Genomic DNA, 26,344 nt, shown 5'->3' with positions numbered 1-26,344 from the left:
ACTGGTGCATGCGATTCGCATGCGACTGATCGTTACGACTGATCGTTAAGATTGGTTTTGGAGTCATTCGCTGGTTCGAGGAGGCTCACGACGTTCAACTGGCAAGACGGATGCAGTCGTGCCATCGTTGTGATCGTCGTGCGGCCAGAGCCAATGAGAGTCCGAAGGTGTCATCGCTGAGAAAGTTTCTTTCAGAGTCCCGAGGAGGCGCCATTGGCAATTCCTAGTATTTTATGGGGAGCAGCTCTACGCCGCCGCCGCCGCCGACCCGTGCGCAGATATTTCTAGAAACCATACGTGCCCTTTCCGCACGGGTATGCGCATGTTACCAGCGGCACCTACAGTATGGTCGAGCGGATACATGGGACACACCGGATACATGGGACACACCGCCGGACTCAACATATAAAAATGCAATGTATAACGTAATAGCAGCATTCCTTTTCGCTTCAAGTTGATAAATGTTTTGTTTTCCTACTCGAATTCCTCTTGCACATACCTAAATCGGCCTGAGTGCGCCTAAACAGTGAGGCAACCATGGAGCAAGTACAGTGGGCGGAGCAGCGACGACGGCGTATCGCACGCGCGCATAGGACCAAGTGTCTCAAATTCACGCGTATAGCTAGTCGTGGCGACAGTCGTAACAATCAGTAGCATGCGAATCGCATGCACCAGTCGTCCATGTGTCTCGCGCTTAAACCTCCATTCTGGTGTGAAACTAGCTGGTGCCAAATACAAACAATGGGTTATTTGGAACTCAACCTATTTTTTTTTTTGCGAACCGTAGTGCATGTCGGCATACTCTTACGCCATGAAAACCTAAGTGATGCTAATGCAATACTTCCGAGCGTTCGGCAAGGTTACAAAAACTGTTTTAACACCTCCTTATATACGATTACCAGGAATCGGAATGCCTTCTACCAAAGCCTAAAACCCCGAAGGATTGGAATCTGTTTCCGTCTTGCATTTTTGTTGTTGTCGGTTATATTAGTAGCTGGCTGTTCCCTTTGTTCAAAAGATTGCCCCATACAGAAGCTGACACCAAACTCCGATCCTCGCGCTCAGCACAGATCCGGCTTCTCAAAGAATGGTGCGGCGCCGGCAATGTTTCTTCCGTAGAGTTATCAAAAACTGTACTTTAAATCCCGCCTTGAGCTAGTGTAGGCGATTTTGTCTTTTGTTATGACAAGTTACGCACACGCAAAATCTGGTGCGGACAAGCATGAGAAGTGAACCGGGCGCGAGAGAACAGCAGTGAGAGCCATCCCGAGTGGAACAGACGACGAATGCGAGAACCCCTAAGCCGACGTCACGAAGAAGCGCTTCGCAGCGCCACCCGTGGTCGCGCCCGCAGCCAATACCGGAGGAGGAATGCGAAAATAGGCGAGAGGAAAACGATCACGTGTTCAGCTAACTAATGCGGCCTTGACTGCTCCCTGCTCCCATTAGGTGCCGAGCGAGGGGTTACGTCACGTGAACTTCAGCAATCTCTCCTACCGCCAACGCCTAGCTCCTCCGTTCCGACTCCCGCCGATGCGAGCAGATCTGTTCAAAAACCTGTTCTCTGACCGCCTGTGCGTTCATTACAGCAGCTGGCCCCAACGGTGCGCAACCGGAGTCCCACCAGAACACTGCCTCGCCGAGCTCCAAGGGAGCGGGACGGTCAAAGGGGACCACTAAGAAGCGGGCTCCCAGGAGCAGCGCAAGTCGCCGTCAAAGTGCTGCGCCCCCCGCAGCCGCCGGCGTCGCTTCAGCGTCGTCGCTCCAGCCTCTTGTTCCAGCCGACCCGCAGCAGCAGCCGGACGCTACGCTCAGCACTCCCAGCAGCGGGTGCTCGCCGGCCGTGTCTCCTGATGCGGCAGCGCTATCGCCGGTGCTGGAAAGTGCGGGACCAAGAGCGCCACAGCGTGCTCCCGGACTCCGCCGAGCCTCCAAATCCGCGAGAACTCCTCCGGCTAGCTGTATGCAAGAGCTACAGGTAAATAGAGTGATTGCGGGCGGGGGTCCTTCTATTTAACGAAGGAACTCAGAAGCCTGCAATCGGATGCGAATAACATTAAGTTTACGGTAGCCTTGAAATGGCTGGACGCTGTGTTGGTATCTTGCTCGTGCCTAAAACACTGGCCTTACTACTTACTACGCATCTGAACTGTTTTAAATGTTTCGGGCTGTTTACAAGGCTATCCGTGCTCTTTTTAAGGCTATCTGTGCCATTTGGAAGGATGTCCTAAAACCGACGTGTATGTTTGAGAATTTAGTGCACGCCGATACACGCCGCATACCATGCCAACAGAAAAGCAATATGATAAAATATATTCCTGACTGACGATTGGCGATGGAGGCGAGAAGCGAAAACGCCCGTGTGTGCGAGATTTCAGCGCATGTTACAGATCCCCAGGGGATCAAAATTATTAAGGAGCCCTCCAATACAGCGCGACTCATCGCCTGTCTAGCCTCAGTGCGTTAAACTTCATAATCAATCAATCAATAAATCAACAAAAGAGTGCGCACTATTGTGACGGCTACCTTTTGAAAACACGTTCACCAATTGGCACAACAGCCACGCTATTTTACTGTCCCCCATTCAATTTTATCTTAGTCCACCTTAACCCATGTTTTACACCTCATGCCCCCATAATCTGCTTTATTCCCCCATAAGCCATCTTAATCCACCTAAATCAACCTTATTCTCCCTGCTCTTAGCTCTCTTTAGTCTACTTTAATCCAACCTTACCATATATCAACCACTAATCAATAATTATTCCATCCTAACCCATCCTAATTCTGCGTAATCTAGCTTAATCTGCCTAAATCCACATTAATGACACATTATAACAATTTCTATCAATCACTAATTAATCATTAACTTCTCATTGTCTGTAAGCACATGTCATTACCAAGTCATGCCCAAACACTGGGGCTCCTCGATTTACAGTCTTGAATTCGGCGCGGACAGTCAGCGGGTAGTCCGAGGAGTCTCCGAAGCGGTAGGGATAGATGGCAAAATAGAATGCTGGACTGCTTCTAGGTGAGTCCGCGGTGAATCCGAGACTGTAAATCGAGGAGCCCCACTATTCATCAGTTGATCTTAACAATACAGCGCAGCAGAAACAAAGACATAAGCTGAGGCACAAAGGACGAGCGCTGACTTCCAACTTTTATTAGAGGAACAAGCCATATTTATAAACACACATGCACACACCTGCGATAAAACATTCGACCCGATAAGTAATCTATATCAATTGTGCCGAAAACATGAGATGCAGAACAACCCCAAAATGATTGCCACCCCCCTCGCGCTAAGCCCGTTAAGATGAATCACAAACTCGCCTAATGCTACACTCTGCTCATGGATGGGCATGCACGAGGCTAACTCTTGTTCTCTCTTATGCGAGTGCCGATGACGATAATGGTGATGATTGGTGCTTTATGGCGAAAGCCCGGCTAAGGCAAAGGGCGCCACAAAGAGTTGGCAAAATGCCGAGCTAATGCCGCGGTAGCGCACTTCAAAGCCAGCATTCTTTCTTGCGCTATTTAAGCGCGGATATTTTCGTCTGTCTGTCTGTCTGTCTGTCTGTCTGTCTGTCTGTCTGTCTGTCTGTCTGTCTGTCTGTCTGTCTGTCTGTCTTTCGATTCGGCCGCCAGGCCAAAATTAAGGCGTAAGGCTGTGGCTATACGTTTGTAAAGCCACAGCCATTTCTAGACATCCAAGTCTGGGGATAATGTACATACTTGTCAGCATTTTTGAACAAAAAAAAACATTTCGCATAACCTAGACAAAATATCAGCACATTTCTTTCTTAGAAATACATAAATTCCTGATTTAATAAAAAATAAGCCCAGAAAAACACAAAAGCGGTCTCCCGCGGCCCTCCTGGCGGCATTCCGAGAAGCCAAAAGGCAACAGTATCGAAAGGTACCAGTACGTTGCGCTTGGAAAGCGCATGGAGGTCCTCAATTCATGAACGTCGTCGCCGTACGGTGGCGCTGGTATCGAGACACCCAGCATGGAGCTGGGTAACGCGGTAAATTTAAATCTAAATTGGCGGGTTTACCGTCGGTGAAGCGACACTGGAGAGGAACAGCATGAGAGCTGAGGGGGAAATAAGGGAGGCATTTAGTTGGCAGAGGCGGCAGACGACGATCGTCTTATTGATGCCCGAAAATTCGATTTTTTGCTTAAGTTTGACAAATCATTTTTATGATCAAAAGAACTCCAGACATCACAAATATAAAGTAATGCTCCCGAGCAACACCGGGCACTTGCTGCTTCATACATCAGGTTAAGAACAATGCTACCTTGATCATCATCTGCACACTCATTTTAGGATTGAAGCCGAGACGTTCAGCGTTATCATTTCTAATAACAACGAAATTGCACAATTTCGCTTACCTGTCACGAGCCCATCGAGCCGACGGGCTGGGCGCAAGCCGACACGCATGAACAAACCTAGTTCTTTAGCGCACAAAGGTACAGGTCCACGCTGAAGTAAACGCAGCACGGGAGCGGTGGCCGAACTGGATCGCTGCGCCGCATATGGGCGCCCACGGGAACCAAGGAGCGCTGGTCTGACTTTGTTCGCACTGCCCCCGCCACCCTATCTGATATGTTGAACCGCCGCCATGCTGGCGCGTCATACTGGGCGTGACGGCTTTGAAAAGGCAGCGCTGGGCTGTAGCGGGGCGCTGGTTGCACTGCCGCTCGCATGCATCAGCGGTGACCGAATCCGCCGCTGCTGAGCTTGACGAAGCTACGCGCGCTCGGAAACGAGCCTTGTTGCGCGCTTATAAAATTGTAGGCCGCTGTGGTTTGCCATAACGTGTCCTTGCGATATAATTCATTGTAAGCCGGCAACATAAGTGCCCTGGACAATTTGGAGAGCACAGTCCCAGAAATGTTTGTTGTTCGAAAAAAAAATCCCGCTTCTAACGCTGTTTTTTTTTTTTTTTTTTTTTTTAGTTTTGAGTTTCTCCCAAGTTACTGCTGCCATTCAGTTCAGGTTTGTTCTGAAGGAAAGAAAATGCAAAATGCCTATGCGGTGGAAATTTCCTGTGTTAAAACAGGCCGTAAAGAATTGATACCATCGTTGTTTTCTGTTACAGCTGGCATCATAGGGGGCTTATTTTGTTGCCGCAATAACCCTTTCGCTCCCGTTGACGAGTATAGTCGTCTTGAGATTTTGTACGAAAATGACCAATGACGATTATGGTCGTTATCTGTTATTTTGGAGCTCTGACGGCGCTTTTTTGCAACACAGGTAAAGAAATAAAAGAATGTTATTTAATCGAAATAATGATGCCGTTTTCTTCAGAACAAGGATTTATTTATTTATTTACTTATTGATTGATTGATTGATTGATTGATTGATTGATTGATTGATTGATTGATTGATTGATTGATTGATTGATTGATTGATTGATTGATTGATTGATTGATTGATTGATTGATTGATTGATTGTAGTGTTTAACACGCCGACGCAACGCAGGTGATGAGGCACGCCGTACTGGAGGGCTCCGGATTGATTTTGACCACCTCGGGATCATTAACGTGCTCCGAAATCTCGTACATACGGGCGTTATTGCTTTTCGCCTCCATCAGAAAAGCGGCCGCCGCGGCCGGGAATCGAAGCCGCGACCTTGTGCTCAGCAGTGCAACGCCTCAGCCATTGAGCCACCGTGGCGGGTCTTCAGAACAAGGAGCGCTACAAATTGAGAGAAAAACATTTTTGGTAAATTTGGTACATTTTTCTTTTGTTTTTTTTCGAGGTATGAAAAGAGGTAAAATCAATTTTGTTATTTTGAACGAGCGCCTTCTATTAGTTAAGAAAATTTTACAGCTTTTAAACCCTTTCTCGCTGTTATCTTGATGGCAACTACAAAATATTAATTAGCTGATGCTTCGACACACAACGTTAGAAAAATTCAGTGCTCTTTCACTTTGTGAAGGATGCCAAGAGGAGCTGTGGTGTGTAATATTAGAGACATCTTAGCGGCTAATTGTTATATAATTTATTTCCCGATAGTGCCGATAAAACAACAGTCCCCGCTATTTTCTGAAACCAAACTTCCTCGGTAGATGGCCATTTAAGCACAGCAGACACTTTTTCTGTGTCGTTTACAACTTCACTGTTAACTCAGTAACACCAAATTTTGAGCCGTTTCCTGTAGTAGTACTTAACCGATGCGGCCAGACCGCGGTGCTCGGTTGGCTCGCGGTCGACTGCTCTTGTTCCAAGAACTCACGGAGTATAAACGTCTCGCCCGGTGCCCCTATCCCCGTTGACCACACTTCCCTCGCCAACGCTCAGGAGCGCCTGTAACAAACCCCCCAGACCAACTCCCGCGTCAGTCGTTGCCTTCTCCACAAAATCCATCCGTATCCATTCCATTCCACCTAACTGGTCCCCTCTGTGGCTCCCTTGATACTCATCCTCACCGTGTGGCCTGTCCTCTCAACACAACCCCCAATCTGCAACATCGAGACGTTAGAGGACGCGCTGGACAGCTCGCAACCGGAGGTGCAGAAACTTACGGTTTACCGAGCCGCCAGCATCGGCGCCAGCCATCGGCCGGCGGCCACCTTGCTTTGCTAAGCCACCTTGCTCGGAAATTAGATATTTCTCTCTGGCCATGCTCCCTTGCGCAAAAAGGCAATGTGAAAAAGCCAGCCTACAAAAACCAAACTTACAGCGATCTTTTGAAAGTCGGTTTATCTCTAAGCACAAATTCATTGTTAGAATAAATTTTCTTTTATTGGAAATATAAGCCGTCTTCTGTTAGATATCAAGGCCGTAAAACTGTTTTTTTTTTTTTGTTTTTATGAATTTTTTTCACACTGGGATCCGGTTTTTTCAGGGCGGGAAAAACGGTTCCGGAAGGAGCGTGACGCGATACCACACCCGACTGTCGTAAAGCCCACACTTACAACAGCTCCGCTGTAAAAACACCTTGCCTTGCTCAGTAGCAGCGCGAAAGTTATTCTAGTTTGACGCATCTTTCCGAGGGTACCTGAACCGAAATGGACACCGTCCCAAGTTTTGACGGTTCTGGACAACTTTTGTTTGGATATTTACGTAAGGCCACACGATAAAGCTTACCATTGCGCTTTCGTAAGTAATTAATTGCGGGCGTCATTTTCCTTTTCTATTATTTCTAGTTTTGGGGGTGCTTCGTATAATTTTGTTCTTAAAATTTTCATCATTATTTTTGCGCACCGCCACGAGTTCGTGGCGGTAACAGTTGTTTTACCGGAACTATCGGGAAATAAATTATGTAACAATTAGCCGCTACGAATTACGCACCACAGCTTCCCTGGTCATCCTTCTTCACAGAGTAGAAGGGCACTGAATTTTTTAAACGATGTGTGTCGAAGCATCAGCTAATTAATATTTTATTCATTTTACCGTCGACATGACAGCGCCAAAAGGTTTAATTAAAGCTGCAACATTTTCTTCGCTAAGAGAAGGTGCTCGTTCAAAATAACAACGTCGGTTTTAATGAGGCAACAAAATAAGCGCCTTAAGAGGCCCACTGTAATAGAAGACAACGATGGTATCTATTCTTTACGGCATTTTTTAACACAGGAAATTTCCACGGCAATGTCATTTTGCATTTTCTTTCCTTCACAACAGACCTGAACTGAGTGGCAGCAGTAACTTGGGAGAAACTCAAAATTAAAAGAAAAAACAGCGTTAGAAGCGGGATTTTTTTTCCGAACAACAAAAATTTCTGGGACTGTGCTCTCCAAATTGTCCAGGGCACTTTTGTTGCCGGCTTACAATGAAATATATCGCAATGACACGTTATGGCAAACCGCAGCGTCCTACAATTTTATAAGCGCGCAACAAGGCTCGTTTCCGAGCGCGCGTAGCTTCGTCAAGCTCAACAGCGGCGGATTCGGTCGCCGCTGATGCGTGCGAGTGGCAGTGCAACCAGCGCCCCTCTACAGCCCAGCGCTGCTTTTGAAAGCCGTCACGCCCAGTATGACGCGCCAGCAGAGCGGCGGTTAAACATATCAGATAGGGTGGCGGGGGGAGTGCGAACACACTCTTAGACCAGCGCTCCTTGGTTCCCGTGGGCGCTCATATGCGGCGCAGCGTTGCAGTTCGGCCACCGCTCCCGTGCTCCGTTTACTTCTGCGGGGACCTGTACGTGCTGCCCTGTCTTTCTTAATTTTTGAATGTCCGATTTGCTTTGTCTGCCAACAGGAGGCAATAAATGTACAAAAAACCCCAAAATACGAAAAAAATACTGTTTGGGTTGTTTCTCCTGATCAATGTTGCGTATGAAAGGGTTACGGCGAACTATAACCGATTAGGCACTCGAAGAAGGGGCAAGCATCACACGGCATTTGAACGTTACTAAATTGTGATAAGGTGAGCCACAGTGAACCAGAAGAACGCGAAAGCGCTTGCATCACGTGACGCAAGCGCTTTCCATTGCGCCGCCTGTATTCCACACACTCCCTTGTGGTCAAGATGGTAGCTTAAACTTCTGAAACTTGTCTGTTGATTCTGAAAGCTGTTAAACCCTCTTTGCCGAACACAGCCGTCAGTTTAAACGCTGAAAGTAGCAAAAACTACTTTTGCAGCAGCCGACAACAAACCATCCATCCATCCATCCATCCATCCATCCATCCTTCCATCCATCCATCCATCCATCCACCCATTCATTCATTCATTCATTCATTCATTCATTCATTCATCCATCCGTCTGTCTGTCTGTCTGTCTGTCTGTCTGTCTGTCTGTCTGTCTGTCTGTCTGTCTGTCTGTCTGTCTGTCTGTCTGCGTGCCTGCCTGCCTGTCTGTAAGATTACCTAACTTCCTTGCAAGTAAAAGATGGTAAAGCCTTTCATTTCAATAACTCCCTTACACTTAGTTCCTTACTACGAATTTTAAAACAAACGCATCTTCCCTTTCACCACAGACGAGACTAGAATGGCTGCATTGTTCTCGCGCTTGGGGATTTCAAGGATTTCAATTCCAAGCTTTGAAGCAACGTGTGGCGCTCAAGTTGTTCAGGGGGATTCCTTTCCTTGCAGACATTGGGACCGCGATAATCCCAGGGAAATGGAACATGTGTAGGAATATGACTAATGGGAAGGGGGGGGGGGTATTTCTTTGTCTGAATCGTAATAGAAAATAGCGAATAGTCTGGATTTGTTCTGCGAAAAAATCTGAGATTCAAATTCTGTTGCTGCAGGCCACGGAACCTTCAAAGGTTACACGCCGCAAGTCTTCCGTTCGATGTAAGTTAACTCCATCTCCTCCCTTACCTAGTGTATCCTGCCCTGTATGCACTGCATACAGGATGAAAGCATAATGTGTTCGTAATGTCAGGGAATGAGTATAGATTCCCAGATAAAAATGACTATAAGTTCACGCCACCATCGCGGCTCCGGCTGGTTATAACTTCAATGGCCACCAGCTGTCGTTAAAATAGACACAAAAGAAAAAAGCGAATTGGCATGAGACGGTAGGCTACAGTACCGAATTTTTTTACATATTTACAATGCTTGGCATCTGTAGTCGTTTAATAACACATACAATTCTGGAACGGTGGGAATACGTAACGCCAGTGCGTATGCTGCCACTCGCCTGCGACGCAACCATTCGTGAGAGGCGAGTGGGACTAGCTTACGTGTTTGAATTATTCTTTAAAAACAGTGCTATGAGCAGAAGCAAATGTGAGACACAAAATGTATCTGTCGCCGGTTGCTGATCATCTAATACTTTGCCTTCCTTAAAAATCAAAGGACGTCACCGTATACAGCGTAACGCTGTTTCATTTTTCATTCATTTACTCGGTCCCCCCTGGTAACAAGTGCAGCGGAGACAGTCTGAGGTGCGTACGAGCTACCGTCACTTCGCACTATAAGTGACACCTATAACATCAGGCAGCGAAACTTTTAATTGCAGGTCACAACTAGCGGCATAAGCCGGCCGTGATGAAGATTAGAAAAAAAGTTAACCAAAGCTATATTTGGGGATTTTAAAGGATGCGTGAGCATCCTTCAAAAAGAGACAAATATTCAGTGGTCGCGAGCGTCCCCTGTGGAGGGCATCCTCAATAATTGCATTTGCTCGATTTAGCCACGACATTGCCTGTACCTGCTTTTGTTAGTGGTGGCTTTCGGGGTTTAATGCGCGGAAGCAACACCTTAGCTATGAGGCGCGCTGTAATGAAGTGCTCCGGATTAATTTTTGTGACCCGGAAATTAACGTGAGAGTTTGGGCAAGTTGGTACTGCATTGAATTAATGCTAACAGCGCGAACAATTAGACGAAGGACGAAATAGAGTGGCTACACACACAAGCGCGCACTTCCAAATGATTATTTATTTCGGAAAACACAAACACGTAAGTATTCACACATTTTCCCGGTTGCGCAAAAAGCAAGGGAACCAGACAGGCGCTCCGCATAATAAACATAACCACAGTATCTATACAAAAACAGCAAAGAGAACGGCGTGATTTAGCGCTTGGGGAGCACCGCCACATAGAACAGATAACACAGTTCTTTCCCTGAAAGATTTAGGGCCGGCATACTGACTCATGCTTCGCCAAGACGTGCCATTTCGGCGGCTTCTACTATTTTTCTTGTTAATTGATTGTTGCTCCTGAAAATGTGTGGCTTGATTACGTGAAGCCACTCTCTTTCGTCCATCGTCTAACTGTTCGCGCTGTTAGCATTAATTCACCTGGGGATGTTTAACTTGCGCCGAAAACTGGACGCACGGGCGTTTTCGCTTTTCGCCTCCATGTGAAAACCAGCCACCGCGACAGGGATCGAACCGACGTCCTGGGGCTCGGCAGCACCGCGCCTTAGCCACTCAGCCGCCGTGGTGGTTAGCTCGTTGTTTCCCACGAGTATCGGCATTTAGTCACCGTCATACGCATTCCTTTCTCTTGTTCCCTCCGCGCTGGCCGCAGACTCAATTCTGAACGCGTGCAAGCGGTGTCGGGAGTTGCAAGACCCGTCGCGGTAGCTAACAATCCGCTCCCGACTTGTGTGCCCCATGGCAACGTCCCTACTCTCCAAGGCAGCTCTCTCCACGGGCCGGCTCTTCCCATTCTGTCGTTCTTTCTTCCATTCGGGTCATAAACATTACCCTTCGCCAACGTAATGAACTACGCGACACCTTAACGTACGCCTTCCGTCAGATGGCGCGCTTCCTTCATCTCCGATGAAGGAAGCGCGCCAACAAAACTAGTATTGATTCACACAGACCGCTCACAGTAACGTCAGTGTTGTATAGATTCGTAATGCAGACGATAAGATCAGAAATAAAAGCATTGATAGAAAAAACTGAAATCCTTGGGGAACGGCAGAATGGATTTAAACAAGGCAGGCGATAGGATAATAATTTGTTCGTGATAACGCAATGCATAGAAATTGCCAAAATACAGAAAAAGGCAATTATGCATTGCGTTTTTGGATTCAAAGGAGCATATGATAACGTAAACAGAACCGCTGTGGAGAATGCTGAAACTTCAGCGATTAGATGACGAGTTAATACAGTTGCTTATAGCAATCTATAAAGATAATAGGAAGGAAGGAAGGAAGGAAGGAAGGAAGGAAGGAAGGAAGGAAGGAAGGAAGGAAGGAAGGAATACGTTTTTTTCGTCCATATGGATCAGGTATTGGGGGTGGAGGAGGCCCACAGGGCCGCCGCGACCGCCAGTTCCGGGGAGGTGGTCAGGAATTGGCCTGACTCCCCCGGGTCACGCAACATCTGCTCCCAGAGGTGAGGGGAGGGAACGGGGGGGTACGGGTCTGCGGGGCATTCGCAGAGGGAATGGTAGTGAGTGTCGACTGTCCCGCAGGCTGGACAGGTAGGGTCAGTAAAGAAGTGTGGATGACTGTGTATAATAGAGTGCACCTGACATGGGAAGGGAAGAAATGCGCACAGCAGGTCAACAGCCATCGGGGGCTGAAACAGAGCTGTCATTTTACCCCAATACTGTTTATGCTTTACATGGCAGGAGTTAAATTCACGATAGGATGGTGGTAATGTATGTGACCCGCTTTAGTAGATCGGTTGCCGATGCTCGAAGCGACGCTGAAAAGATGAAACGACGACTGGCTCGTGGTAGACGGCACGTAGTGAATTATGAGCTACTCCAAGTGATTGTACAATATGTACACTTTATTTACAATAGGCATTTACAACTCTCATAGCTCATGATCGCAGAAAGAGGGCGGGAAAGGCCCGCACCCAGCGGGGCTTTCGTTTTCTCCTCTCTCCTCTTTTGTCGCCCAAAGCATGCAAGTCATAGGTTTTACCCCTGAAACCCCGCCCACCAATAGGACGTCACAGTTTGAGAGAGAAGGTGGCCTATTCATTAACCAACACTAGGGCACTGATTGGCTGCCGGGAGAAACAAGCTTAGGTGAGGGAAAAATATTCACGTCACCAACCTCTCTCTCTCAAGCGGAAACCCGGAGGTATTCCGCAAAACACAGATATAACACAAGTGAAAACCAACTAACTAAAAGCATACCTAACGACGACCATCGGCACTCGGGCGGCTCGTCTTAAAGTATTGTCCATACCATGCGCACCTACAATTGTGCCCCACGCCGCCAAAATTCCTTTCCTTTGTAAACACGTCGAAAGCCTAACAAAGCCTGGTCGCCTACCTATTGACGCATCTCAGCCACCCAGTCACCAGGGCCATACGTGGGGCGAATGGGAACTTCGCCCAATAGCTTTCAGCACTAACCGTGGTGGACGGAACGTCTGGTGCCCTCTTGCTATACCTTTGACCCCTTGATTGACTTTCAGCTCCCGTCCGCTTCGGGCTTTCTCATGGCGGGAATCGCGGCCGCGAAGATGTCAATGCCCCCCACCGCCGGTCTTCCAAACCAACGAAAGGAAATCCTCTTTCAAGTGCTGGCATTGTTTCTAACTACTTTGCAGTTACCGACGCATTTGTACACATCCGCGCTCGTCCGGTGAACACAATAGCGCGGCGACCAAGAAAGAAGCTTGTGCGTGCGGTTTTTCCTCAGGCCAATCGCACCCAGGTCAGCTAGGCCGGCGTGCAACCAAACAATACAGGAAAGCACGCTATACTCCGCGAACCATACCTAGTTGCCCGGCATTATTAAGTTAGGTACCCTAACTTAACAACAACGTTGGAAGAGAAACTAGGAGAAAGTCAATTGGGGTCAACCGAACGCATATGTTGGAAGGTGAAGTGGTGGAACAGCGTATTCCGGGAATGTTATACGCAGACGACATTGTTCTTTTAGCTGATAACCAGACAGATATGCAGAACATCATAAATATTAGCGGTCAGGAAGCCACTGACCTCGGCTTAAATTTTAGCGCGGGAAAATCGGGAATAATGGTAACCAAAAAAGAGGCAAGGCAGATTGAACAGAATGAATACAGAGAATAAACCGTCGTTAGAGATTTATAAAGCTGAGAAATTGGACATCAGAAAGGAAGATTTCTACGATAATTCCAAGGCCGCTGCTTTTGTTTTCGAGGCTAGAGCAGGTTGCTTGCGAACTAAGAGCTTTGTGGGGAAGTGATGTGGTATGCGTGGTCTGCGGAAACGAAACAGAAACTATGCGGAACAAAGTGTTATAATTCAAGGGTATCCATCGAAATCTAGATGAGGGAAATATTCGGCTTCCAGAAGCCCTAGGGTTGAAGGGTAGCACACAGGGAGTTCTTCAAGGCTGTCGATGCGACGAAAAGAGAATTAGAATGCAAGTGGACGAAAAGCAGATAGGGGAATATTGCCTAGGACAGCTACCACCTGTAACAGAAAATACAAGTATTTTGTTCCTGCCGAATAAGTTTTTTGTGCCTTCCCTAAGAACAGCGCAAGTGTTAAACGAAGAGTATAAAACAGAGGTCTATTAGTTGTTTTTGTTTTGGTAAGATGACACGTGATCAACCTGATACAAAGGGGATACCACTAGCAATCAGCAATCATCATCATCGAAGTCTGCAGATTTCATTTACTTCAAAAAAGGAAACAAAACACTAACGCGAAGTTCCAGAGCTTATCTACACCAGAAAAAGCAAAATTTATGGCGGGCAAAAAGCCAACGTGCATTTTTTTAAATTGCGACAGTATGCCCTTTGGCATAAGGTCCAACGTTCATTTTAAGTGACCATTTTTACAGCCTTTAGTGCCTCGCTAGTGATAACTGAAAAAAGCCGTCCTCATCCTCGAAAATGAGTGCAGTGTTAGTTAGCCCACGTGAGTGTTTGAGGAGCCTTTTCAGAAAAATTGGACTATTGTAACTTTATCTCGCATATATGCAAAAGCGGCGGATCTTCAATTTCCGGTCGGATGGCAGTGGAAAAATATGTGGAGGCAAAATTTAACACTTCTCCGAAGACGAATACGGCGCATAAAAATTCATAAAACTTGTCTGTATAGTGACTTGGTGAAAAATGCACCTTCAAGGAATCGAGAGTAAAACGTGCTCTTTACAGACTGTATACAATTGGCCGCGTGACTTCCTGACCAGAGAGAAGCGACGACACTCACCGGGATCCTGAACGTATGCAGTGCGCGAACAGGAATATGCCTCGACGGCTTTGATAATTTCTTCGCAAATTTACAGTTCACTTATTCAGGAACGCAGTCCATTTCTCACAAGATTATTGAGGCGAAAGCTGTGTCTGTCTCATGGACTGCGAAACGTGATCGTCGTCGGCGGCGGAATCAACACCAACGGCACCAAAAGTAACGTGATTTCCGCTGCCGCAACTGCGTAGAGAACGAGGAGCGCGGCGGTGCTCCTGCGCCACTGCTTGGCTTTCCAACTCCTACACATTTTTTTTTTTTTTTCTGTTTTACGTTTGGCGATTTGTTACGGAAACGAGCAAACCCAGAAGTCTCCACCCCGCACAGACAATAACTACAAAAAATCCCAAACAGAACACGGATCCCTACGCATCGATATGAATAGAGGCTGACATATCATATTCTAATCGTATAAACAAGAATGGCAGCACGAGAATAATGAAAGCCCTTCCGCTCAAAGTGAAAGCTGTCGGAACCGCAGAACAGTGGTTTGCCGTAATGGGTGGCAGCGGCGAGTTTGGAACGCGCCATTTTTTCTTGCAGTCACTTTTTTTTCGCTTGCTGTCGTAAAAACCAACCCAACGAGTGTTCCCAACTAAATAAACGTGGGCGCTGCCGGTTAATTACGTTTATTTTCCTTCAAATGTACCTGAGTATTCTTTTCGCTAAACAATGGGGAGATGTATGACAAGCGCCAGCTGTTCACGAGTTCCGAACGCTTATGACCGCTTGGTTTTAAAAGCATCTGTGGGACGCCGCTACGACGGTACGCCATGGGGTTCTTCAGTCCAGCGAGCTAGCTACGACAAGCGAGCCCCTAAAGTGCTCTGCACTTAATAAGTAGCGCATATATTAAGGTCACGCGCCTATTTCCCTTGAGAACATATACGATAGGCTAGTTTTCCGGCGGCTACCACGCGTTCCTAGCCAACTTGCTTGGAAAATAAAGAGATTTCCCTGACTCGCTCTCGAGTGCCGCTTGCTCTATAAGGGACTTATGTAGTGCAATATTATTTCACGTGGCCTGCATAAGGGCTAGTGAATACAGCTAAATGTGATAGACTACGTAGTATCTAGTATAAACTTGGCAATGGTATGCAGAGCAACAATTTGCGAAGTGATGCTAACCGCCTGTTGTACGTGTTTAGCGCAACAAAGCGCGACAAAGATCTGGTTAGCGCGTCAGAGTGGATGGAGCGAGGTTAACGCAGAAAGGTCTACAAATTTATATTTCGTGGAACGTTTGGACCCTGCGGCCTCACACTGACGACAGTGATGCGCCACACGTCGTTAGCGTACAGGGCAGCGGCGCAGGACGTCGAATTTGAAGGGTCTGCATTCAATGCCGAATAATTTTCGGAGCTTGTATTTCAATTCTACACGATTTTTTAGCGCATTTGTTTAGACGTAGTGAAACGCTTATTCCTGTCCACTCGTCGACGGAGACGGAAACCACACAGACGATGATTGTTTTGGCATTTGAACAACCCGAGGTTTATTCGAACGCAGTGTCTACAGTGCCATCCGATGACAATCAAATTTTTAAGACTGAGCTGAGACGAGCCAGAGCGTCGCCGTTCTGGTGTAGAGATCCCGTTTTACCTTCTCGTTTCGTTGGGCTTTTCACTTTGTTTTTTTTTTGTGTTTTTTACATCCTTAGTTTTAATTAAAATTTTCCGTCTTAGAGGTTAGTTCTCGGTGTTTTAGATGATTTTTTTCTGTTCGTAAGCTCATGTTAGGTTAGTTTACGTAACGGTACGTTAATAGAGAGCGAAGTGGTGCCAGACGCTGCATTTTTGCATAAAAACGCCGGTGGGCGTCGCTTTAGAGGAGTGCTTATAGTACAATCGGACGACACTAGAGACACAGCCGTACTCGAAAGGGAAGCTTATTCCGCTCATCCTTTATACAATATTCTCCAACACTGATCTTCGAACATACCGCTCCAACATTCTCCGACTTAAATTCCAAAACTATATTGTCACGAAGCCAAAGAAGAGGCGGTCGTCTTGAAGAAAAAATTACGCCTACCTCCCCTCGCGGGAACCCTGGTGTGATGCGACGCTGAGGAGGGTTCAAGCGCAAGCGGAGAGCAACCGTCGACCGAAAGGCCGCCGGAGAGCGGCACACCGGTTATATGCGCAGCGCGCCCGAAGGAGAGGAGACCGCGGAGAGAGAGAGTACTGCACATGCGTAGCACCACGCGCAGCGCCGCCCACCGGCGGAGTGAGAGCGCGCTGGGCCGCACACCCGCAGATGTTGAGAGAGAGTGTTCGCTATCACCTGGGCACGCGCCGGCGCCAGTGCGTCTGCCGCGGTCAGCGCACGTTAAAGATCCCCAGGTGGTCAAAATTAATCCGGAGCCCTCCACTACGGCGCGCCTCATCTCCTGCGTTGCGTCGGTGCGTTAAACCCTACAATCATCATCGTCTGGCGCGGCTATGAGGCAACACATCCAACACAATCCACTTTAATCCAATCCAATCCAAATCCAAGCCAAGCCAAGCCAAGCCAAACCAAGCCAAGCCAATCCAATGCCCCTCGCGAGAGAGTGTTCGCTATCGGAGGGGAGAGGGGGTGAACGGAGGAGAGTGCGGACGCCGACGACGACGACGGACGCACGCAGGAAGGACAGGGCCGCCGACAAGAGATACTCTCAGCGTCACATCGAAAAGCACGTTTATTGGAGTGAACTTGTGCTCCCCTAACAACTCAAAAAGTACACAGGCGGCGAAGCAGCAGTCAACAAAGTGACGTGCGTCGGCGAGCGTCGGAGAGTCGAATTAATGCCGCGGTGTCTGCTCTGCAGGCTTTTATCTTTCGGCGCGAGTGTTTCTCAAACCGTCGATTTACATCCAGAACAAAGAAGATCATTCTAGGCTGTTCACGTTTGTTCGGAACGCTCTCCCTATCAGAAGAGATAACACATGCGGCATAGAAAAAAAGAATGGAACACGTGCTTCCCTTGGCACACATATAATACAGATAACACAGACCGGCGCAGCCAGGCGGTAAAAGCAAAACATAAATAAACAAACCCAATGCATGGTTCGCGGCCATATCATTCTCCGTGCAACGCAACGTGACTGTTTCACACATGACGCAAACAGACGCAAACATTTCACAGAAATTAACGATCACCACAAACCACTCCATCGAGCGCACTTCCTTTCGGGTGAATACATTCTTGCATAAAAAAGCGTTTGCGACTGTTTACCTCATACTACTATCTTTCTGCAGACTGTTTCACATCAAACATAATGGTTTCGCATTTTTTCTTACCGTTATTACCATCCGTGATTGACACCTTGGCTTTTTAGGGGCCTTATGGAACAATTAATGAAATTTAATCTCAGCACCAGATCACTCGCACTATTTTCTGCCACGTAACGTTCCCTTAAATTTGCATTATAACTCAAATGATGTTCTTCGGCATTTTCCCGTCCTTGAGCGACGCACACGTAGCTAGCAGTTATATAATCATTAGTCAACTTGTGCAAGTGTATATGCGATATGCAAATCCATGCGATATGCAAGTCTATGCTACGACTAAAAAAACGAAGCACTCTCCTTTTGGGCTTGTTTCCCTATGCATCATCAGCCGATATGACAACTATAAGCACCTATATTTAATGAACTTCTATCAGCCTATGCAAAGAATATCCGGACGGATTAGGGAACTTGAAGAGCTCGTGTTTTGCATTCCGCGTAGTCAAGCATGCAGGCGACGCTGGAAGGCCGGGAAACTAAGGTAATGTATAGTGAGTATAGGCAGGTGGGTACGGTATGGGTAGGTGTCTAAAGTGGTAGTAGTATAGGTAGGTAGACGGGTAGGAAATCTTCAGTGCAAGGCTTGGGGCGCGCTGCGGCCACGCGTTTCGCCAAAGCGTTGAAGTGCTTGTCGACGAAATGCTAAAAGAAGCCGGCCGCAGCGGGTGTGAGGTATGGCTACAGGGTTCTGATAGGGACATTAAGGCATGCGCAGACGACATTCGTTACAGAGGATTGGAGCTCCAGGCCTCTGAATCTTCTGAAAAGCTAGTTAACATGTGCAGGGTTTGGGTACCAGTCGGTTAGCGCTTGTAGTCTGCTTTCGCTTGTAGCGCTTTTAGGCTGTTTGTAAGTGTGCTTTCTTGTTCGTAAATAAGGTTGGTTTGGGGAACAAGCCCGCCGGCAGAAAACAGGCAAGAATTCAGTTGGTTTTTGTGTTGAATGCCTGTTCCGGCATCGCTGTCAGGTACTGTCCATGAAACAGTCTTGCTAGTGGATAATGAACTGGGGGTGCGTTTATTTCTTTCCGCGCGTGCTACGGATGATACGGTCGCGAAGGAGCGAGAATGTATTCACTGCTATTGCGCGTTTGTAAACAGCGATTTTGTGCTCGCATGCACACTTCACATCACTGACTTTTGACTGCTTGTTGGGGGTCTGTATGACTGTTGAGTAATTTGTGGCTGAATAACCAAAGTGTCACTGCTTCGTGCTGAGGCAGGCGTTTAAAGGCTAACTGCGCTCAAATTTTTATTTGTCCAAATAAGTAGTCTATGCTCTTAAAATCACCGTGGCGAAATCCTTAGCTTCGTAATCACAGAGAGCGTTAGGTACCGCCGCTCAAAGTACCTCCGAGCAGACGACGTATGCACCTGACGGAGAGTCGCCGTAAGAAGTTCCGAACGGCCTGTGACGGAGATTGGGGAACCTGTCCTGCAAAGCTCGCGCTTCTCAGGTGACTTGCAGGGCGCTCCGCCGGGCGGAGGGATGCGTTCGCCCAGCGTTTCTCTGCGACGCCAGCGCACTGTACCGCCGTCGCCACCACATGTCTAAACTAAGCGCATAGGCAGTAATATCCGCCTTTTTTTTTTCAATGCAAAAAAAAGATTAGAAGCCTACAAACTATTCACGCGCTTGCGAACGTCTTCGAGTTAGAAAAACTCTTTTTACTTGAAACTAATATTTTGACTAAAAGAAAAAATAGCGCGAAACGAGCACTTGCCTCACATTTGTCATTCCTATTGCATTTACCACAGAAAAAAATATATTTTATAAATTCTTGACCACTTGCACACCTCGCGTCCAATATTGGCCATATTTGGGCTGACCCAACGCCACCTACATCCTTTAGACCATTCCAAAAGTTTGACGACCTAAATAGAGTTGTTGTACACGCGGCTCTAAACATTCGTACGACTTTTGCCTCACTCTAAGTAAACCAACACCAGCCTTTCTCGTAGTAACTAGTACATCCGCACAAATATCAGCCGTCGTCTTCCCGAAGTGCGAAAACTAACGAAACTGCTCCTCTCCTAAATAATAGACTAGATTTTTGTTCAATTCCGAAGTGAAGTATTTACTTTGAGGGTTAGGTTTAGTTTATTTGAAAGTAAAATATTTTCAACAGCACCTGTCTCTGGTTAAAGTAGGAAACAGCGACAGATAGGAAATGTTTTCGTGCTTTAGTGCATTATTTTGCTGTGGAAGCTGGCTTATAGTTTCAGACCACTTATATAATTAGATTCTCGATGTGGAGCAAAGCGAAAAATACTGGGTCGATATTCACGAGGCTGTTTGCACGTAATGTATAGTAGAAATAAAAAACTGTTCCCCGCCCGCGTGCAGTTTGTTCCCTTCAAAAAGAGCGACGTGATAGCCGAGGCGTCGGCTATAACGAAAGCTGCTTTTCGTAACCATATGGGCCAGTAGCTTAGTAAATCAGGGTCCGCTTCTTTACTTGCAGTGCCAAAAATTGCTACTCCGGCAGTTATTATGATGGAAAAAAATTACTGTCGGGCGAACTACTTCATCTCCATTGATAGCAACGGGAAGCCGCAATTGCGCCTAACTCCATTATCATGGCTATACGTTAGTGAAAGTTCTTCTGTGGAAATTACAGAGCGAAACACGGCGCTACGGCGCGCATTTGAAAGCGGCTCTGAGCGGCCGCCGGTTCTGGCGCGGCGGCTTCCGTTCCATCACGTACGTCACGTGCGGCCGCCGCTATGGCCGCCTTTTATATTCAGTTTCGGTTCCAATGTCGCGAGCCGTTTCTGCCGCGCGCGTTGATGTTTGAAGCGGAGTATTTTGCATTTCGCAACTTTTTTCTATGTAGTGTTAGGTGAAATTATTTTTACGTTGTCAAAAATGTAGGTGCAGTTGGCCTTTAAAGTGCAGCACAGGCTCTGTAGACATGTTTTACGTGAACTTGTACATTTTAAAGACACTGCACTGTGCGTTTTGTTTATATGACGCCCAACGATGCGTCCGTGTGGCTGATGCATTGTCCCTTCAACATTGACCTCAATGGCAGCTCGGGGTGCGACCTGGCCAGTCATAAAACCATCCCCCGTTTGTTCTCGACCTTTAAGTGCACAGTAGTCGCTTGAATCCTGCGACTCCAGTGCTCATAAATTAAGGAATTCCAGGAACAACAGCAGCTGCTCATCTGATGCCCCTGGCATGTGACGTGCTCCCTAAGCACAGCACATTCGTCATGTAACGCCCACTTTTTCTCTTCTGGTGCAGTCGGAGGCACTACCTTTCAAGAGATCACCCGCTCGATCACGTCCTTTGTCGAGCACAACCACCACGCTGTTGTCCTCTTCGCTGCCGCGTTTTTCACCATGATCATTCTTTCCGGCGGATTCCTGCTCTTTTTCGTGCTGCGAAAGAGCCCGGTCCCCATACTGACCGACTGCTCGACGCTGAACTGCTCGCGCGCAGTGCGGGATCTGGAGTTGACCCTGACCGCAAGCGCCGACCCTTGCCGCGACTTCTACGGCCACGTGTGCTCCCGCCGCAGAGCGCGCGGCGTGGACGGCAGCTTCCTGGAGAGCGCCGGGCGGGACCTGCTGCTCGAGCTGAACGCCAGACTGATTTCGGTGCCGGAAGACCAGCGTGACTCCTACCGTCGCTTGTTCGGCGTGGCGCAGTTCTACCAGCTCTGCCACCGGTTTCTCAGGGCGCCCCACTTGCGGTTGCGAGACATGCTGCCGCACTTGAAAAGTCGGTACCAGGACCTGCTCGCCCTCTCCAGTTTCGCCCACATTCTCGAGCGCGTGGTGATGCTGTCACTGGTGCAAGGCATTCGCACGCTTCTCGACGTCCGACTCGTGCGCGTGATGAGGACTTCACCGAGAGTTCGCATCGGCCTGGGCCTCTCGCTCGCCCGCAAGTGCAGCGTGCTCTCCGCAAGAGACCTCATGGCCTACCTCAAGGTCCTGCTGGTTGAGGCGGACGTTAAGCTTCCGGATGGTCTCGATGCCTCGCACATTGTGGAAACTGACATCGCCGTCGAAGAGTTCCTGGCACGGACGGGCAAGGAGCAGAGCTACAACATATCGGCCCTAGGTTCGCTCACCCCTAAGGTCTCCACTCCCTGGTGGCTAAAGACCCTCAACGCTCTACTCCCTACCAGCAGCCGCATCACGGAAGCATCTCGAGTCTTTGTGGACAAGGCGGACGCCATCAAAGCGCTGCTAGGCTTCTTTGACGGCCTCCCGAGAGGGAATGCGACGGTTTATCTATACGCTCAGGTGTTGATGGAGGGTCTCTGCTTCGACTACATCCGCGGGCAAGGCGTCTCCAACCCTGAACGCACTGTTAAGCCATGTCTACGTGCCAGCTGGAAGGCCGTCATCGGCGCTAAGGCCCTAGTTTACGACCTCGTGCGGGTAGATGCCGGCGTGGTGGCGACCGTCCTCGAACACGTGCGTTCGCTGGTACTTCTGGATGCTGAGAGGTCCTCTTGGATGGGCGAGGCTATGAAGCGGCACTCCCGAGTGGTGCTGAGCGGCGTTGTTTTGCGAAGCCCCGAGTTCGCCACCCTCCCTAAGGCGCTTAGCAAAAGCGAGGGGCACACTGCGACCAACATCAGCACATCGACGCCGCTCGGATCTTTTCCTGCCCGGTTCATGTGGATGCAAGAGGAGCGGCAACGCTTCCTGCTGGTGAATCCTCCCATGTCCGACGAAGATGAAGAGAAGAGCGACCAGTTCTTTTTCGAGACTCGCGTTACGTACGACGTGCCCAGCTCGTTGAACGTGCCTGCGGCTGCGCAACGGGCGCCCGTCGTGTACCCGAGTGACGTTCCGTACGAGTTCTCGCTCGGGACCCTGGGCACGCTCATCGCCCGGGAGCTTCTTCGGGCCGCAGTGCCAAGCAACTTTCCGGAGTTGTGGACCAGCGTGCAGCAGGTTAGGTGCCCGTGCGGCGCTTTACTATGCCGCCCTCGTTAGTGTTTTTCTTGAAGCGGTCTTGCACTGAGACTATAGCTACGTTACGAAATTACGACAAAATTACAATTGGCTACACTCTGCATGTTTACTACAAAACAAATTTGCTCAACTTTCGTGGTGAATACGTGAACAATGATCCAGTATTTGGCATGCTGTGCAACAGTACCCATGTACAAGCAAACGACAGGTTCAGAATAAGGTTCAGTGGGCTCATTAAACGGAACCCCAACTGGCCGATTAGAGATGTTTAGTTTACGAGAAATTTCGTTTACAGAGAGATGTGTTCATTACTGCTCAATAAAAGATCCAGGTAATAAGGAGAGCGGTGAAATATGGCCATGAACTGTATTGCTCAAAAGAAAGCTGTGGATAAATTTTCAGCCGCTACGATTGCAATTAAAAAAAAAGGTGTCTGTACTCAATCTAGTCATTCCACCTGTAAAATACGGTAGGCACTGGGATTAAATGTGGAAGTGAAAAACAACTTTATATAGCCTATTTTAGCTCCCTGAGACGTTTTTTTTTATTGGTGGTGGACGATGCTCGACGGGCTGCGAAGGAGTCGTGGAGAACCTCTTCGTTGGAAGAGCATTTGACTGCCGATTACACCTGCACAGGTGTCACCCGAGCGAGGATTAGTGTCGAGGGTCTCTATGCTTTAATAAAGGCTCTAATAGTTTATCCGACCTAAACACGACTGCAGGCACACCGCGACGGCGAGCAAGCAATGCTATTGCGGTGTGAGGAGCGTGCAAGAAATTTGGAAGCTGCAGATATAGAAACCACCAATTTACGCGTATCGCAATGGCTCTGCGCTTTCCCAAGAAATTGCGTTTCTGAATCTTTTTTGGCTCCATTCGCGTGGGGGTCCGAAAATTTCAGTTCAAATTTTTTACACTGTCTTAGTATAAAACGAACCAACTTCAAGGCGTTTTCTGCGCTTAGGCCGTAGTCCTGTTCATTCAGTGTCCGTTTATCCAGATTATACTAAACCATCTGTCGCTGCTATATATATATATATATATATATATATATATATATATATATATATATATATATATAAATAGTATAAGTAAAGAGTCGGATACACAGCAAGAACAATAACAAACAATGTTTACTTACATAGCGGCAACGGGACTTGCCTTCATCAGAGTAAAGTTACATGATTTTGCTGTCCTTTATTCTTTACTTTACTCTGATGAAGGCAAGTCCCGTTGCCGCTACGTAAGTAAACATTGTTTGTTATTGTTCTTGCTGTGTATCCGACTCTTTACTTATACTATTTCTGCGCGCTTTGTGAGTTTATCTTTCTCTAGATATTTATATATATATATATATATATATATATATATATATATATATATATATATATATATATATATATATATATATATATATATATATATATATATGTATTCAAAATTGGGGGAGGGGGACATTCAGAGTGTACTTACTATAAGTCGTTTAGACTATAAGCGACGGCGCTTACTTATCTTTTGATGAGACATATAGCTGCGGGAAAATGTGTCCTGCATCGCGGCAGTGAATTCAGTCAAGGGTGCAGTGTTTCGGTCCCAGAGGATGATCGTTATCATAGCATGCCTTATCTATACGTACTCACACACCTTGCTTCCATCATGGCCCGCTCCTCGCTAAGCCGGAGATGGCTCACTCCTGGCAGGAACAGAATTATGATTGGGGTTCCTTCCTCGTAGGAGGAGGCAGTGCACCTGATCGACGAGTGGAAGAGAAAGAAAACGGTGGACAAATGTTTGCGGCGTGTCTGTGTGTGTGTGTGTTTGCCCTCACTTTAACCGTGTCCCCCTTTTCGCGCAAGTTTTTGTAATTATGGCGCATCAGCGTTCTCAGAATGCTACCCATATCAGGTGATATGATATGACATATGATACGACACTGCTATGACAAGCGATTTGCATTCTGTTGTTCCCGGGGCAGCGGCATGCCATCCACCGGACTGAGTCAGTGAATAAGTGAGTGAGTGAGAGGGAGGGAAAGAGGGAGGGAGGGAGTGAGCGAGGGAGCGGGTTAGTTGCACGTGAGTTTGTATGCGAGTTGAGTTTGAGCATGAGCCGGAGCGTGTGCGTGTAGGTGTGCACTTACCGTAGTCTACGTTCCTACCAGTTTTTTCCAATAGACATGAGCACTTACCCCTTCAGTGTTTGTGACCGCTTGAGAGCCGTGCCATGCGGTCTACTTTTGTGCAGACGGCCTTTCTGCGCTACGACCAGTGCGTGGAGGCCCTCGCACGCGGGGCGCTGAACGCGAGGCTGGAGCGGTCCAACGAGAGCCAGGCGCCCGAGTACTACTTCTGGCTGCAGGGCGCCCGCACGGCGCACGATGCGCTGAGCGCCGCGTACGCGTCCAAGCGCGGGGCCTCCAACTGGGACACGTACTGGAAGTCGGCGCAGCGCACTTTCTTCCGCCGACTTTGCCTGCTGTCGTGCGGAGCCAAGGAGCGGCAGGACCATGCCGCGCCGCACGGCAAGCTGGGCACCGCCATCAGCGGCTGCCTGCTTCCCGTGCTTAACATGCCCGAATTCTCGGCCGCCTTCGGATGCTCGCAGCCGGCGGCCAACTGCACGCTACACTGACTTCGGCGTCGAGAAGTTGGAGGCGAACTCAGTTCTCACTAACATTCCTCGCGCAATTTTTTCTGAATTTAGTGGCTCCTTGTAGCGGTGAATTGAACTGTACTATTAATCGCCCAGAATTGTATGCGTATTTTTGTGCCAAATCTAATTTACGCTAGTTCGTTTGTTTTTCGTATGTCTGTAAAAGGTGCTTTGCTTTTTTCGCAACACCACCGCTATTTGTTGCGTATATTACGAGCAGTTTGTATTGAGCTCGCATCCCGTTGGAACCTGCTGATAAATTTCCCATCACGCGCCGAATTCATCTATTTGCCGCAATGAAGCTTCTGTAGCATTCTTGTATACGAACCTATGCGGTGAATTATAAAAGTGTTCGGCCATTCAACCAGACAGTCTTCTTAATCGCGGCGAAGCCCTCGAAAATGCAATGCTTCAACGCACCGTGAATTTAGCAGTCAAATACTAAGCTAAGACCCATATTACTGCGACAGTTTCATCTCATATTTTTATGATCGCGAACCCTGAGTGCGTTGCCCGTCCCGCGGTGGCCAGCATTATATTCGCTTTGAAGGATGCAGGGGTGTGTAGTCGGTGGTCTGAAGGCAGTTCTTCGGCCCATGCGACGCATTCGAAGCCAGCCTGTGGCTACCTTTTGTGGTGCCTTTTTTGTTCCGGTATCAAGGCAGCCGACGCTGGTTCCTGCGATGTGAGCTTTCAGGCACCAGCAAAGCAAGAACCTCGTCTGCACTCGTTACAACTGGTAACAAACGCTTTAAAGACAGTCATGCCACCGGTCCGATCAAGGATTACACGGAACTATGCTTGCGCATGTCCACTGCGAAGGTGGCACTTACTTCCCGCTTGCGTCCTGCCATTTGGGGGCGTGATCAGTTATACGAAAGTCTTTTGTGTAAGCGAAGGCCCCAGGACTCTCGTGAGTTGCAA

General features: G+C 48.0%; 1 protein-coding gene across 1 annotated transcript; it reads left to right on the top strand.

The window, feature by feature from the left end:
• The first annotated feature begins 1,478 nt into the window (after positions 1-1,478).
• LOC144167398 (uncharacterized) lies at positions 1,479-25,839 on the top strand. Its single transcript, XM_077696669.1, has 3 exons — positions 1,479-1,978; positions 21,076-22,745; positions 25,013-25,839. Exons 2-3 carry the CDS (start codon positions 21,174-21,176, stop codon positions 25,397-25,399), a joined length of 1,959 nt encoding a protein of 652 aa, XP_077552795.1. The 5' UTR covers positions 1,479-1,978; positions 21,076-21,173; the 3' UTR covers positions 25,400-25,839.
• The last annotated feature ends 505 nt before the right edge of the window (positions 25,840-26,344 follow it).

Source organism: Haemaphysalis longicornis, unplaced genomic scaffold (genome assembly GCF_048455015.1).
Source record: "Haemaphysalis longicornis isolate Haplotype H1 unplaced genomic scaffold, Haemaphysalis longicornis Haplotype H1 scaffold_2, whole genome shotgun sequence".
NCBI classification, from domain to species: domain Eukaryota; kingdom Metazoa; phylum Arthropoda; class Arachnida; order Ixodida; family Ixodidae; genus Haemaphysalis; species Haemaphysalis longicornis.
The sequence above is the reverse complement of the archived record's forward strand: the minus strand, read 5'-3'. Positions and strand labels throughout refer to the sequence as shown.